Below are 15,360 nucleotides of genomic sequence, written 5' to 3'. Positions count from 1 at the left end.
ATTTCCATCAACGCCACTATAATCTGGAACCCTAACAGAATTACCACATTGTTTGAGTATAGAGGATGTTGTGGCCGAATGGATAGCCATAATAGCTGCCCAATGGCTGTTAGTGTAGATAGAACTGTTTTTTATTTTGGTGTCAGTTTGATTTGCATGCTTTTCTGATTGTTGTAAATTTTGCTTGAAATACACTGGTAGAATCAGGAAGTCGAAAAGACTTGAAGGCATTTAAGAATTCAGAGAAGATTCCCGACCAAATTCCACACTCCATCTTTGAACCGTCCCAATCCTTTCTGAAAGGAGAGATGGCTTTAAAAGAAGGGGTGCAGTAGTCGGTGTCCGTCAAAAAATATCCGCTGAAATTAGTTCGTTAGTGTTCCCATGCTTATAGGGTCTGTAAAACCCACAGTTTGATTCTTTAAGCCCTAGCACGCTAAACTGTTTTGGTGTACTGGTAGGAGATTCAGATTAACATTTAGGACATCTATTAGGCAGAATGAAAGTGCCACTGTAGTGCCAATACTAGGTGTTCTAAGAAAAGTACAAATCATATTTGGACTTCTGAAGATTTTTGTTGTTCCTTCATTTACATTCTTGGTGTTGGTCTTGAGTAACGTTTCACACACTTCTTTGAAATAGGTGTGGGGGGGATGTTGGATTAAGAAATTGTATCTCCGAATATTCCATTTTAAAACCCATAATATCAATCAAAATATCAGCTTTGTACCTATTACGTTCAAAACAAAAGACATTTATTTGAATAGGTTCTATTTAATTTTTAATTCGAGTAAAATCAAAAAGAGGCTGGGATGCGATCAACACTGATAAATTTCCATCCCGTCTGTTGATTTGTCTTGCTTAAGAGTTTTGTAGGTTTTCGTGTTGGGTTTAAAAAGTTGCCAGTTGAATTATTCTTAAAAAATTTAACATTACCAACAATATTTTTCATTCAAAATAAATAGTTCAGTTTGAAAATTTTGTTCTCATAAATAGATTTTTAATCGAAACAAATTTTTATTAATTTAAGTAGCATTTCCGAAATATTTAAAAATTGCATGAATAAAATTAAATTGAAACATATCAAGAACCGAACATCAATTTTTACCAAATTTGAAAAAAAACCGACTGTTGGATTTTTATAAAAAAAACTACTGAATATCGAAAACAATATTTTCTGTAAAATATAAAAATCGAAAATAAATTTGCACCAAGTTTAATATTGTTTTTTTAGATTTTTATTTTTTGTAAAAAAACTGTCAATTAGATTTTTCTCAAATTTTTTATTAATAGTTTTTTAAAGACAAAATAAGATAAAACTAGTTGGAAGCCATAATCTCAAATTATTAAAAAGATATTTGAGTCGAAATTAAATTTATACCAACTTTGAGTTATGTTTTTTTTATTTTTTTATTTTTTATGGGATTGTAGAATACTTTAAAAACAATTGTACATGTTTTGGAAATACGATTTTGCTTATGTGAATGCCTAATTACATTTATAAAAACCCTTTTTTAACTCAAAAATTGAAGTTTTGTATAAAAAATCGTATTTATTCGTAAAAGAGTTGTAAATAATCTAAAAAAGTGAAAGCCACTTAAATTTATTGCAAAATTGAAAAAAATGTTAGATGCTACAATTGTATAATTTTTTAAATATATTCAAATATATTGATATTTCCACCAAATTTCTTCAAAATAGTTGACCTGCCAAAGACCTTTATTAAGGTTCAATTTCACAAACGAAAATGTAAAGTTATAATAAATGAGTTAGTTAAAAAATAAAAGCATTATTTTATTAACAACTGTTAACAAATTTAATAAAAGGATATTTATATATATTTATTCAGAGAATTATGGGGAAATATTCCAAAATAAAAAAGGGTATAATTTATACATAATTTTTGAATTTATGAGAGAAATAATTCGTCCAAAAAACAAGAATTCACTATGCATACAAAACCTTTGTTTGCCTTTTTTCAACTTTATTTATTTTGGTTCACATTCGAAACTTATATTGTCCTTATTGGTCAAGCAAAGTTAAAAATAAACTTGCTAAATTTAAACAGAGGATGCAGTAAGCACCCCTGTATCAGTTTTTTTTTTCAAAAACAATCCTATACATGTACTCGTACATATATAGGTGTTGCCTGCGGCTTTTCAAAAGTGTTGAAAGAAAATCAAAATATCACATAAAAACATGAGACTTAGTAAGCTTTCCACAATCAAGAAAAAAAAAGTTCACACAACAGTAACGCTGTCTATTGTTAAAACAATGAAGCACGTCTTTTTTATGTTTACCATAGTTACTTTTAGTGTTTGCCCTTGCCCTACATTAATTGTCATAGTAACTAACTTTAATTGTGAATTGAAGCCTTTTGAAATTGAATTGTATATCTGTAGGTATTAGAGAAATAATAACATTTTCACCCACACTATATACTCAACCCACACCTTAAAAGATGAAACGCCTAATAAAAGCCAACGGAGATAGGTCGAAAAACAAGAAGCACCTAATGATATGCTTCTAATTAATGTTCTAAAAAAAGAATATCGAACATCTAATCAAAATTGTTAATGGTGGATCTCCTCGAATGAGTTGGAATGAAATGTTAAACAGGGCATTTAAACACTCTCCAGCATCATTACTACATACTCTTAAAAAATCATGTCCAAGCATTACTCCGTTGTGACATGAAGGACGGACAAACAAACAAACAAACTAACAAGCAAACAAACTGACTTTCCAATTTATTATATAAGCAGACATTTTATTTATGGGATAGTTGAATGAACTGGTACAGGTATTACAGTGATTTAAACAAAATTGATGCTATTTGTTTTTAGTTTAAAATATGCTTAAATGTTAGTTTATTTTAGATTCAGATGGTAATGTTAGTTCCTCGTTTTTTACCACTGCCTTTGATAAATGGATTTACTTTGTGATAAGATAACTTGACTTAAAATTAAATTCTTTTCCCATTGAATTAATGATTCAAGCTTTGGGAGATATTATTAATGTTTAACTCACAGAATTATTTTTTTAACAATGTATCCTCTAAAAAAACTATTTCGTTTGCCTTATTCTTACATCTCAAAAAACTACGTCAAAAAATGTTTATTCCTTAAGCTTAAGTTTATAAAATTGAATTCTTATACGTAGTTTAAACTCTTTTTGCTCTAATAAATAACAAAATCCCCAATCCCAATTATCTGCAAAAATCAAATGTCTTATGCACTTAAAGACTTCTTTCCTTCAAATCCAAATAACAAATGGTGTAGTAAAAGTGCCAATTTGATGGTGCAATCCATTTTTCTTGCACGTGTCAGTTCATTTCGGTCGTGTTTGTTTTTCATATCTACTTTCTTTGTCTTCTCAATTTCACCGAAAATCTCTGCGAACATTAATTACAATCTCGCTCCATTAACCGCATCAGTATAGGATACGCCATGCCATATTAAAACGGAATAAAAGCAAATAAAAGTTCCTCAATCCTTCAGAATCCTGCCAACTGTGAAAATATGGACATTTTCATCATGTACTCATCCAATACCTCCCACTGACACACACATGCGAGTATAATATAGGTTATAGGTACCTAACCAACATTTGTGCCATACTAACCATACAATGTTAATGAGTCTACCAAAAATCGTTTTTTCAGATTTATGTTTCGAGGCAGTTTTGTGTAAAAACATAAGAAAATGGAATTTTCTTCCAAGATGAGTGTGCTGATGGTGACTGTTGAGTGCCTTTGAAGGTCAGAGTGGCGGCGCGGCGCGGCGCGGCGGGCGTTTATAGTCCTCCTTTGACCATAATGGATGATTGGCTGAACATCACGTTGTATAAATTTTACCCAAATTTACTGCTTCCTTTTCTTTATCTCTTTATCCCTTCCATTGTTCAGTGTATAATGAGAAAATAAGAATCAAAGCGACCGCTAAAATTTCATCATCGATTTTTTAATAACAGGTCGAAAGGACATTATTTTAGAGAGGAGTGTTTGCTGCGGTGATGGGCTTCTGGCTTTTTTGGCTGACAAATTGATGGGAATTAGTCATGCTGTCACTGTGTCTGTATACCGAAGATGTACATAACTCGGTTTCCTTAAAAGAAGATACCAATTTCTATAGAACCAACCGAACCCTTTAAGTGTCGAACAAATTCCAACTGTCAATAGAGGATGTACATAATAATACGTGTCAAGTATACTTTTTGATCGTAATTAAAGTCCTTCTTATAAATACTTCCTTCTTCCTGTGCATTCATTTGGAAGATAATGTTTAATATATATGTATGTCTGTGATTTCGTGACCAATGAGGGTTCTTGATACCACGACTGAAGCATGCTTTGGTATTTAAGTAAGAGATTAGACGTATATGTGTTTTGTTGATGCTACTAGCAGCCTTTAAGAGGATTCATCAAAAACACCACCTGTCAATAGCAAGCAATTATTCAGTTGAAGCATCATTGCACGTTGGCACGAGCAGCAAGTGTAAAGGACATGGATAGGATAAGTTCAAAGGTCTGTTAATGCATATATGTAAATATATGTAAACTTATTTGTCAAATGCAATGAATTTTAAATACAACGAGAATTGATAAATATATTCAAATAAAGCCACAAACTTTACATACGTATACATATACTCGTAGGTACGTAATACGTACTCATGTACATATATATATATGCATGTTTTGTTATTGGATAAACAATAAATAAATTAAATGGCGCAACAGTCCGTTGAAAACTAGGCCTAAAATTGTAAGTTACATGACTGCACAAAGTCATATGTAACTTTTTTTTTAATTTTACGTCCAAAAGAAAGACAGAAAGCAATTCATACTGAAAACTTAAACAAGCACCTGATATATACAACTGTTCTCTGTAAAGGGATTGAATATTATTAACTTCCCATAGGAAGTTGGTATAATGCTTCCGATTTGTCAAATTGATAATTTTGACAGTTCTCGACGCTTCAAAGTCCCTAGAGTCGAAATAAAAGATTTTTAGAAAGATATGTATGTATGTATGTATGTACGTTTTTTCCTCGTCCATATCTCAAGAACAAGCAGAGATATCGACTTCAAATAAATTTTGTTTTACAGATTATAATGCAGAAAGGGCTCCCAAGAAAATTGTGTGGGTGGTGTTGTACCATAGCAATTTAAAAAAAAGCTGCAAATTTTGGTTAACCCTAAATATCTCACGAACCAAAAACGCTAGAGGCTTGAATTGAATTTAATATAATGTATCGTAACGTGATACCAAAGAAATATATTTTTTTGAAAAAATAAATCCAATTAACTGTTTTTATTTATAAATCAAAAAAACTGAAAAAAATGTTATCTCGAAAATTTTACGAATAAAAATGATTTTATCTTCAAACAATTTTATGCAACGAAAAACGACGTTTTAAATATCTGGTAAAATTTTGAGAAAAATAGAATTGACAGTTTATTTATAAAAATAAAAACATAAAAAAAATGTACTCAAAGCTGGTAAAAAATGATTTTCGACTTAAATAACTTTTGAAAACTTTGAGACATTTGTTTTAAACTAATTTTGTTTTTTAAAAAATATTGTTGTCAAAATTGAGTAACATTTTGAAAAAAATCGAATTTACAAAAAATAGAAATTTAAGAGTAAATTTAACAAAAGTTGGTAGAAATTGATTTTAGATACAAATATCTTCTCAAAAATTTGAGACATTGGCTTTAAACTAATTTTATTCTTTAAGAAATGTTGTTAACAAAATTGAAATAACATTTTGAGAAAAATCGAATTGACAGTTTTTTTACAAAAATTAAAAAACCTAAAACATAATTAACAAAAGTAGGTTAAATTGATTTTCAACTTAAAAAAATATTTTTTTTAACATCTGGTAACATTTTGAGACAAACAGAAAGGACAGTTTTTTAAATTAATAAAAGTTGGTAAAAATTGATTTTCGGCTCAAATATCTTTTCAAAACTTTGATATATTTACTTTAAACGAATTTTTATTCTTGTCAACATTCAGTAAAATTTTGAGAAAGATCGAATTGACAGTTTTTTTACAAAACATTAAAAACCTGAAAAATAATTAACAAAAGTAGGTAAAATTGATTTTTCACTTAATTATCTTTTCAAAACTTTGAGATTTTGGCTTGTATCTAATTTTATCTTATGTGAAATATTGTTTTGAACATTCGATGACATTTTTTTAAAAATCGAATTAATAGTATATACAAAATTTAAACGTAAAGAAAACCTTTCTAAAAGTTCCTAAAATTTTTTTATTTTGTTGATACATATTTTCATATTATCAAATAGATTCTAATTAAAACAAAAGCATGTAGCTACGCATAGTCCAAAAAGTCTCCGTACAAATTTTGGTGATGAGTTACTAGAATATTGTACTATTTACAGATCGTCAGTGTTTTGAATATTATAAAGTGTTTAAAGCCACGACTAAGGTGTGTACCAGTTACGGCAGCATTGAACTGCTGAGCCCAGCTTTCGTAGCTGAGTGATGCGCAAGAACTAAAAGTCGCAAAACACACATGAATTTTTGGTACTGACATTTCAATACTGATATAGTTCCTATTTTATAATTTTTTATAATTTTGTCCTTTTTAAAATCTGTAGAATAGAATATTTTAAGTCGACTTACATTCCTTTTTTTAATGAGATAATACCCTGCTGAATTTTCTTGAAATGTTGATTAGATTATTTGTTTAAAACTAAAATTAACATCCCGAACAAACTTTGCTTAAATGCTTAAACATTTTAAAATTATTTGTACAAAACTCAAACCAATTCAAACTTCAAATAGGAAGTTGAAAAAACATGTTTTTTTTTTAACTTATGTTTAATTTTGTATGTTTAAAATATCCTGAACCGACAAAAATGTATTGTTATTAAAAATAATTATTAAGACACACATAACGAAATACGTACAAGTAAAAAAATAAAACGTATTTTTTATTCTACTGAAAAGTCACAAAAAATTGACATACGACAAAGATACAGTTTTGTTTTTATTTGGGAATAAATAAAATTAATTATTTCTTATACCGAGACAAAATATTAATGGTCATATTTTCATGTTTTTAATTTAAACGTATCTCAACAATGCTTGCATAATTTTTTGTATTATTATTTGAATGGAAACCGCGAAAGCCTTGAAGCTATTGAAATACATTCCAATATCCCAATGTTATATGACCAATTTTTTTTTTTCAAATAAGTTCAACACACAACACGCATATTAAATGAAAAATATTATTAAGTATTATTTCACCTTAATTCGTTGAAAATGTTCGTGATTGAGCTTTGAACGATATAAAATTAAATAATAGAATACGGAAGTTTAAATGCAATACAAATTTAAAAAACGATTCTAGTTTTTTTTGCTTAAAGAGAGATAGGTACCCAAATTTCATTTCAATTCAATGAGGGGCATTTTTTATATCTAATAGAGATTAGGTTAGGTTAGGTTAACGTGGCTGCGGATTAGAATCCACACACTTAGGCCAAAAGAAAGGCCCATTGTGATACAACATGAATCTAGAGAATTACTTCTTACTAGTCGAACCATTTTGAGCTTTTTATAAAGCGAAGAAGATATTTGATATCATTTTTAACTAGTTCACTGGGATTATCAAAAGAGTAGTCCCCCAGATGAAGTTTGCGTCTAAGTGAAAGATCAGGGCAAGTGCAGAGAAGGTGAGAGATTGTTTCCTCTTCTTCTTCGTCCATACAGCTCCTGCAGAAGTCATTTGAGGCTACACCAAGTCGTTTTGCGCGTCTGCCTATAAGACAGTGTCCCGTAAAGACACCTATTAGGGAGATAATATGAAGTCTGCTTTGAGATAACAAGTATTTAGAGCTCTTTAGGTCCAGTGAAGGCCAAATGAGTTTTGTGGCTGCGCATGTTGGTAAGTTGTGCCACCTAAGATTTGCTTTCGCAAAAGCTGTTTCTTTTGGCATGAGTTTATATGTAGCTATTGGTATACCTATCTCCTCCCTTTCAGGTGAAATAGGCATGACGGTTCCATTTTTAGCGAGTTCATCGGCTCTACAATTTCCGGTGATGTGTCTGTGGCCCGGCACAAAACATAGGTGAATGTTAAATTGCTGCGCCATCTCCATAAGAGACGATCGACAATCGAGGGCCGTTTGAGATTTGGTTGAGAAACCGTCAAGAGATTTAATAGCAGCCTGACTGTCAGAGAAGATGCGGATATCAGAAGTTGATATCACGAATTCTCTTAGCCAGGAGAGAACCTCTTTGATCGCTAAAATTTCCCTTGGAAGACGCTACAATGATTAGGGAGGCGAAATGAGATGCTTAGATTAAGCTTTTCTGAGTACACACCACTACCAACTCCCTCATTTGTCTTGGATCCATAGTCTATGTACTTTGGTATAGAACCAAAGAGGTTCAAAATGATGGAGTGCCCCACATTGTGAGATGAGGCGTCGAGTCTTATCGCTGTACTCGCTGCCACTTGTTTACTGAAAATCTCGAGGGGCGTCAGATGGAAGAGAGTGTCTGTAGCCTGGCTGATCATCGGCACGGGTCGTATAACACCTTAGATCCAGCCCAATTGGGAAGTTGAAGGGAGGGATATGTTTTGGAAAAGGAGACACAAACAGCAATTAAGCCATAAGCCTCCCAGGAAGGAAACAGGGTATTGACAGACAGTGATACACTATACAGTAAAGGAATTAGGAGCCATTAGCCAGCATAATAGCACAAAGCCGACGTAGGAGGTGGTAAGGATTAGGAAGGGGACGGTCGAGCGACCTTTAGTTTCAGGGCTCTTCTGGAAAAATAATTCCCGAGAATCATTAAACTTACTCAGCTTCTACAACTCGTCAAGTTCGACGTTTAGGTAATAGCTAATAGGGATTATGAAATTAAAAAAAATTCATCATGATTTAGACAATAAACTATAACATTTTTCGCAAATGAAATCTTGGAACTCAGCATCTACTCTAGGCGTTTTTGATAAAGTAAACATTAAAGATGAAACCATTTGTTGCATTTAGCACATCCTAAGTTCTTGAGCCCTTGTTCTTCTACATTCGAAAGAACATGAAGGATATTTTGGGACTTTTTTCGTTTTTGATTTTGTATAACCTTTTCTTATTTTTTATGATTTTTCTTTATTTTGTTGCATAAAGGATATTTTGGGACTTTTTCTGTTTTTGATTTTGTCTAACCTTTTCTTATTTTTGGATATTTTTTAGTCTTCTTTATTTTGTTGGACATTTTTCCAGACCTGTAATGATTTTGACATAGAGGGTTTGTGACATTTATAAAAGCGTCGCATGGAGCCTAGTATCGTTTTCGGGTATCCTAGATATTTCTCAAAGTATGATATTATATTCAAAATATTATTGTCTTATAAAAAATCAAATAATAAAAAGATAGGTTCATTGAAAAGTTAAAGCTATCTTCTTATGGTTGCTTCCAAATGGTGTGGAATATTATATACCTGAACTATGTCTCCACTGGGATAAGGTTCTCTCATCAAAGCACTATCACAGGTAACTTCGTAAATTCCTTCAATATCTTGAAATTATAAATATCTGAAAAGTCCTCGTTAGGACCATTCACAAGATCTTCACCTAAATAAAAATCCATAACCAATCCACAAACAGATAAAGCACCAGAATTTACATTAAGAATACCCCCAGAATATGCATCATGTCTGGAATTTACGTTTGGATGTTCTTCAAATTTAAACATCAGCACCAATATCGGAAACACTATTGCTAGAATTTACAGCTTCTAGTTTATTTTTAATACACTTGGAGCAATCCATGGCATTTGGATCGAATGGAAATAATGCACATTATCTGAACGCATTTTTTTTTTTGATGGCCTTCGTATACTTGTAATTCAGCAGATCGTCTAAAATAACACAAAAATTCTCTTTGTTTATTATCCCATTCATTCAAAATGTTTTTATAATCCGTCTTTAGACCTTTTAAAGCACCCACATTTGCTGGCTAAATAATATTGGTGCTGTTTGGAGCTAGTGCAAATAGAATTATAGTTTTGCTGATGCAAAAGTCACTTTGTTCAAGGGAAATGTGTTCATCGACAAAAAATAGAAACGGACGTTTTAAGTTTTTGTTGAAAATCCAAAGGTAAAGACCTTCTTTCAAATGTTGGAGAAAAGTTTGTCCGTTCATCCAACTACTTTCCGTTTTGCTAAAAACCCACTTAGGCGTCTAATTTTGGGGTTAGTTCTTCTCTTAAATCGGGTTGGTTTTGCGTAAGAAGAAGATTGTAGTACAGTTTTTTACTAAGTTTGTTGTTCTTGAAAGGTGTTTTGCGTCCTTTTTCTTGGAGAATGGCTTCCACCGTTTTTAACATGTTTGTGGAAAGACACGTTTTCCTAGATTTATAAGCCAGTTGTTAAGCTTCTTTTCTTCTTGTAAAGAGAGACCTAAACAGGTACCGAATTTCCCAAGGTTATCTGTGGTTCTTTTGTAAACTCGATCCTGAAGAGTAGCCCTAGGAATCTTAAACTTTCTTGCCGCTTCTCTGATTTACAATTTATTTTTACGGATTTCAAATTTGGCTTTTTTTAAATCTGTGTCTTTTTATGGAATGACACGCTTTTTATTATCCTTAGCATTTCTCTTGTTGTCCCCACTTGCGGGAGTAAAATTTATGTCACTTTAGACAGGAATAGGAATATCTATTTTGGATTCAAATAGTTTGAACCTTATAGAACTTTGTTTTAACACTAAGATAAAACAAGGGGCAGGAGTTTGGATACTTGTATCATATATACTGCCACCAGGATTCATTTTTGAAAAAAGAGGTCCAAACACTTTAAAACTTTGTATTTTAAGGATAATTTTTGCTGCAAAATAAGTAAAGAAAGTTTCTTTATCATTTTGCGTATGAAGTTTAAAAACAATAGAGTTTCTTATCTCTGGTCATGGGCTCCAGACAATAGGTGACTACGTTTATTTTTGTGTCCCATCTACGTACCTCTTAGCAACAAGAGTAAATATAAAAATTCACATTTAAAAGATAATATTAATGGTTATTTTATGAGAAAACCAATATTTACATACAAAATTTGCAATTGTAAACACTATTTTCGACAGCATTTTTACCAACGATTTTGACAGTAAATTCACGAAAATACCTTCTTAAAAGACAATCGAATGCAAATGCGTTATTTTCTCGACGTTTCTGAGTAGACGAAACAAGAATTTTGGATTATTAAGAGAACAATTTAAAATAAAAACCTTAAAAAGAGAATTCACTAGTTAGAACGACTTTTCTGATAAGTTACCGGTCACTGAAGATATATGTACAAAATGTAGTTTTTAAAAAATAAAATTGAGGGATGAAATATTCAATACCTAATATTCGTTGTTTTTTTTAAAAATCCTTTCGGAAGCTATCCCTAGTAGGAATATTTATCAGCTCAAATTTTTTACGAAAAAAATGTTGTTACCCCAAAAATAATTTTATACAACAATATTTGGTTTAATTTTTAGAAAATACAATTGACATTCTTTTTTCACAAAAACTTAAATCCAGTGCAAAATCTACTACTTATTTGATTTCAAGTTCCAAAAAAATATTCACAAAAGAGAAAACTTTAAATTTTAAGTGTATACCGTATGTAGATCTTTAAAATAAAACTTTGCTTATTACAAAAATAAATCATTTGCAATTTTAAAGGGCACCAATATGAAGTTATCAGTATTTATTTCATCCCAGGTTTTTGGTTCATTTGGGTTTCAATTGATATACCTTATCATTTTTTGAATTTTACTATTTATGTGAAACATGGGCAATGCTTTACAAAATACATTCAAAAGTCAAAGTTTTATTTTAAACTAAATTTTTTGTGTTTGTTTAAATTATTTTAGTTGCTGATGCAGTTAAAAATTAAAGAATACTATTTTTTGTAATAATGTTACAAAATTGAGATGTAAAAAACTTCAAACAAGATAAATACAGTAATGTCGTTTATGGACATTAAGATTATCCCCCTCTTCAATATTATAAAGAAATACAGACAAATATCCCTAGCTTTCGTTTATTGCACAAAAGCTAAAGCTGTCCATATACATTATACATCCTACCAAATAATATATTTCTATCTCTTCTTCATCTGTACATGATTCCAACAACTTTTTCTTGTAACCGATTTCGAGTTGTTGTTAGCGAAGTGCTTCGCCAGAGCAGAGTAGGATACACCAAGAATACTCTATTCATATACTTTCAGCTTTACAGTCACAAGTGATTGCTGCAACCTGAAGTTCAATTGAATTGGATATTATCAAGGATAAAAGAATCTAGCTATTCCCATGACTTGTATAAATTTGATGCTTGTCTTTGTCATCCTGAAAGACCCAGTTATCCCATTGTTCGACTTTTTCTCTTTAGTTTGAATGATTTTTTTATTTTTGTATTGTATTTTCTGTTTTTCCATAATTTGATCAGATTTTGGAGTTCTCAAATTGGCTACAAAGTTGTTTTGCTTCAAGCATGACTCGTACGTAAATGTAGTTTGCTCACATTGAATTGCATACGTATTTAATATAATTAGTTTTAAACAAGACAAAATAAAGGAATTTGCATGATTTAAAGCCATTTGGAGTTTGCTGTTTTTGAAATCAATTATATTCAAAATAATTGCTCATTAGATGCAATCTTGGCTAAAATATATTATAATGATCTTATTTCTTTTTAATAAAATTTTAAATTTTAAAAATAGTGCATTTCTTAAGTTTTTTTCTTAAATTAACTCATAACTCACAATCATAATCACAGCCACACACAACACTTTAAAAAAAAAATTAACAATTTATACTTTTTCTTAAATACAAACTTAAACTAATTCAATAAAACATCACCTTCTTGTTCTCATTTGAAACAAAATTCTTCAATCATCGTATTTTTGGGTAAAATTAACACAATTGGATAAAATAATTACAAACAAAAAATAAAACATGATGTGCTAACACTGTAAATAACAATTTAATAAAAACAAAATTACTAATTTAAAAATACAACTTCCTTCATAAATTTTAATAATATCTGAAAATAAAACAAAATATTGTGTAAAAATCAATCTGTGCATATCCGAAACGAAGAATGTCAATGTTCTTCTTTCGATTACATAATCTTCAGCGTGCTGAGGAAAGTAAGCGCAAAAAACGCGTGGAACGCCAACGACAGCAACAGCGCCAACGAAGAGGCGCCAAAGTGTTTCGATGCGTAAGCGATTCAACGGGACATCTTACATTGGGGCCATCACGTCTCTTCGAAAGGACTCCGATGAGTCCTTCGGATAGCTTGGATGAAATAGCGTTAAAAATACCAAGGTAAGTACATTTTTAATTTAAATACCGACTGTGTTGTTATATCAATTGCCATCGATAATTTTTTTAAACTTGGAGTGTTTACTCTGAAAGAATATTGGAATTTGTTTTAGTTGGAAATATTCATTATTACGAACCTAAACTATTTTATTAATAGATCGTCGTACCCAAATGTGCAATGTGAATTTATGTAAAACCTGTGGAAGCTAAGTTCTTATGATTTTGAAGATATTTTTATTTGCTAATAAACGAGTAGAAATCTAAATTAAAAAAAGCTATTGATCGACTTTTTTGCAAGGTACGGTAATTGGTTTTCAATAGTTATAAAATATGGTTTTCAAATTTTTTTTCAAATTGATTTACAATTTAAACTAACATGCAAATCTTTTTTATTGATTTTAAATACGTTTTGTTTAACAGATAAGATATTTTTTTTTCTAATTTATAAGTATGTCTGTTTTATTGACCTTGAAACGAAAGATATGATATTTTCATGAGTTTTTGACGATTTACGGTTGTAGGTCGTGAATTATTTAACGAATTTCATCTGTAGGGTCTTGAAAAAGTGCATTAGCCTTACGACTTGACAACAAAATAATTAAACAAAATTAACAATTTGTTGAATTAATCGTCGATCTAATTTTAGAAAGATCTTAACAGTGCTATTCAAAAAGAAAATTATCATCAGAAATTGCTTAATATGTGGAAAGGACTTTAATGATAACACACTTGATTTTTTTTTAAAGTGAAAAATCAGCAAAACGGATTGCAGTTGTAACATAAATAAATAAATACGAACAAAATATTTTCAGATGAAATATCTTACAAAGAAAAATAATTATAATTCTTTTGAATAAAAGTTTACTTGAAGAAAACGTGTTTGATAAAGTTAAATAAATTCAATAGACAGCTTGAACTTCAATTTTTTTTTGAATATTTTTTTCCGAAATTCTTTAAGTAACAGTCTGGCTTATTAAAGAAAATATTGTTTTTCAATTTTAAGGGCAATAAGGAAAAGTCATTCATGAGTTGGTTACATTTTAGCCTCATTTTTATCTTTGTATGGGGATGTTATGGAGCTGCAAAAACAATTAACAAAAAAATATTTTGTATTTCTCTTGCTATTTTTGTTGGTGGTGAACGCTACTGGTTTCGCCTGGTACGCGAAGTGATTAAAATAAAACGTCCTCAAAAATTCCAATAGAGGCGAGAGCTTTAATCTGTTGCGAACTTAGGATCCCATTTTGAACTCTTTACGGTCAAACTAACTGCCGATTAACACCAACAGAGATACAGTGAGCACGGGTTGCTCCCAACTTGCGTTTCACCACCAACAACAACAGCAAAAGACAGAACCCAATACGCATAGGTACAACTTGCGTAGCAAAAATCGTTCATAACATTTTCATGGTAGCTTCCCGTTGATCACGCTAAATGCAATTTGAAGCGAAACTTTTGGGGCTGTGTACTTAATTCAACTCGCTTAGCATTTAATATTTATAACGCGGCTGATCCCAGTATTTATAAATGCTTAATGAACAACAACCACGGAAACTTTAAATGTTATATTCAAACAACAAATTTGTTTTCATATATTTGAATTTTATGTCTTAGTACAACCAAGCTCCGTCTATACTTTTCCATAATAATTTTACTATAGTCGAATTTGTATCACCTTTGCCAGGTGGGGTTTTCTCCTCGTTGGTCAGACTAACTTGCCTTTGTTTCACACCAAGGACATCTATTGATACACACTTTACAATTTTACGAATCACTTGGCTCTTGTCTATTATATAGACTATAATCGCTAAATGATGCACTGATTGGGACGTATTCAGAATAATAATAATACTCTTACATAATAGACCATTCCAATAGATACAAATATTACAAAAGTCGGAAATTGATACAAATTTAGACTATATAAACCAAAATATAGGTTCTTGTGTTGAAATTAATTCAACTATTTGAAATTCAAAAATTGTAAATACAAAAATATTTCT

At 30.7% G+C, this 15,360-nt stretch overlaps 1 protein-coding gene across 27 annotated transcripts in view; it reads left to right on the top strand.

Moving 5' to 3' along the window:
• The window catches only part of LOC129950363 (potassium channel subfamily T member 2), a 216,593-nt gene that overhangs the window by 12,508 nt on the left and 188,725 nt on the right, over positions 1 to 15,360 (top strand). For 23 of the 27 annotated variants that reach the window (XR_008782105.1, XM_056062300.1, XM_056062287.1 and 20 more), the window contains one exon: positions 13,167 to 13,360. Coding sequence is in view for 26 of the 27 variants with exons in the window: in XM_056062300.1 (XP_055918275.1) it covers positions 13,167 to 13,360 (194 nt within the window). In the remaining variant the exon portion in view is untranslated. Of the gene's footprint in view, positions 1 to 13,129; positions 13,361 to 15,360 lie in introns of all 27 variants that reach the window. The other 4 variants (XM_056062284.1, XM_056062285.1, XM_056062303.1 and 1 more) reach the window with 1 other exon arrangement.

This window comes from Eupeodes corollae, chromosome 3 (genome assembly GCF_945859685.1).
Source record: "Eupeodes corollae chromosome 3, idEupCoro1.1, whole genome shotgun sequence".
Lineage (NCBI taxonomy): Eukaryota > Metazoa > Arthropoda > Insecta > Diptera > Syrphidae > Eupeodes > Eupeodes corollae.
This window is presented reverse-complemented; position numbering and strand designations above follow the sequence as displayed.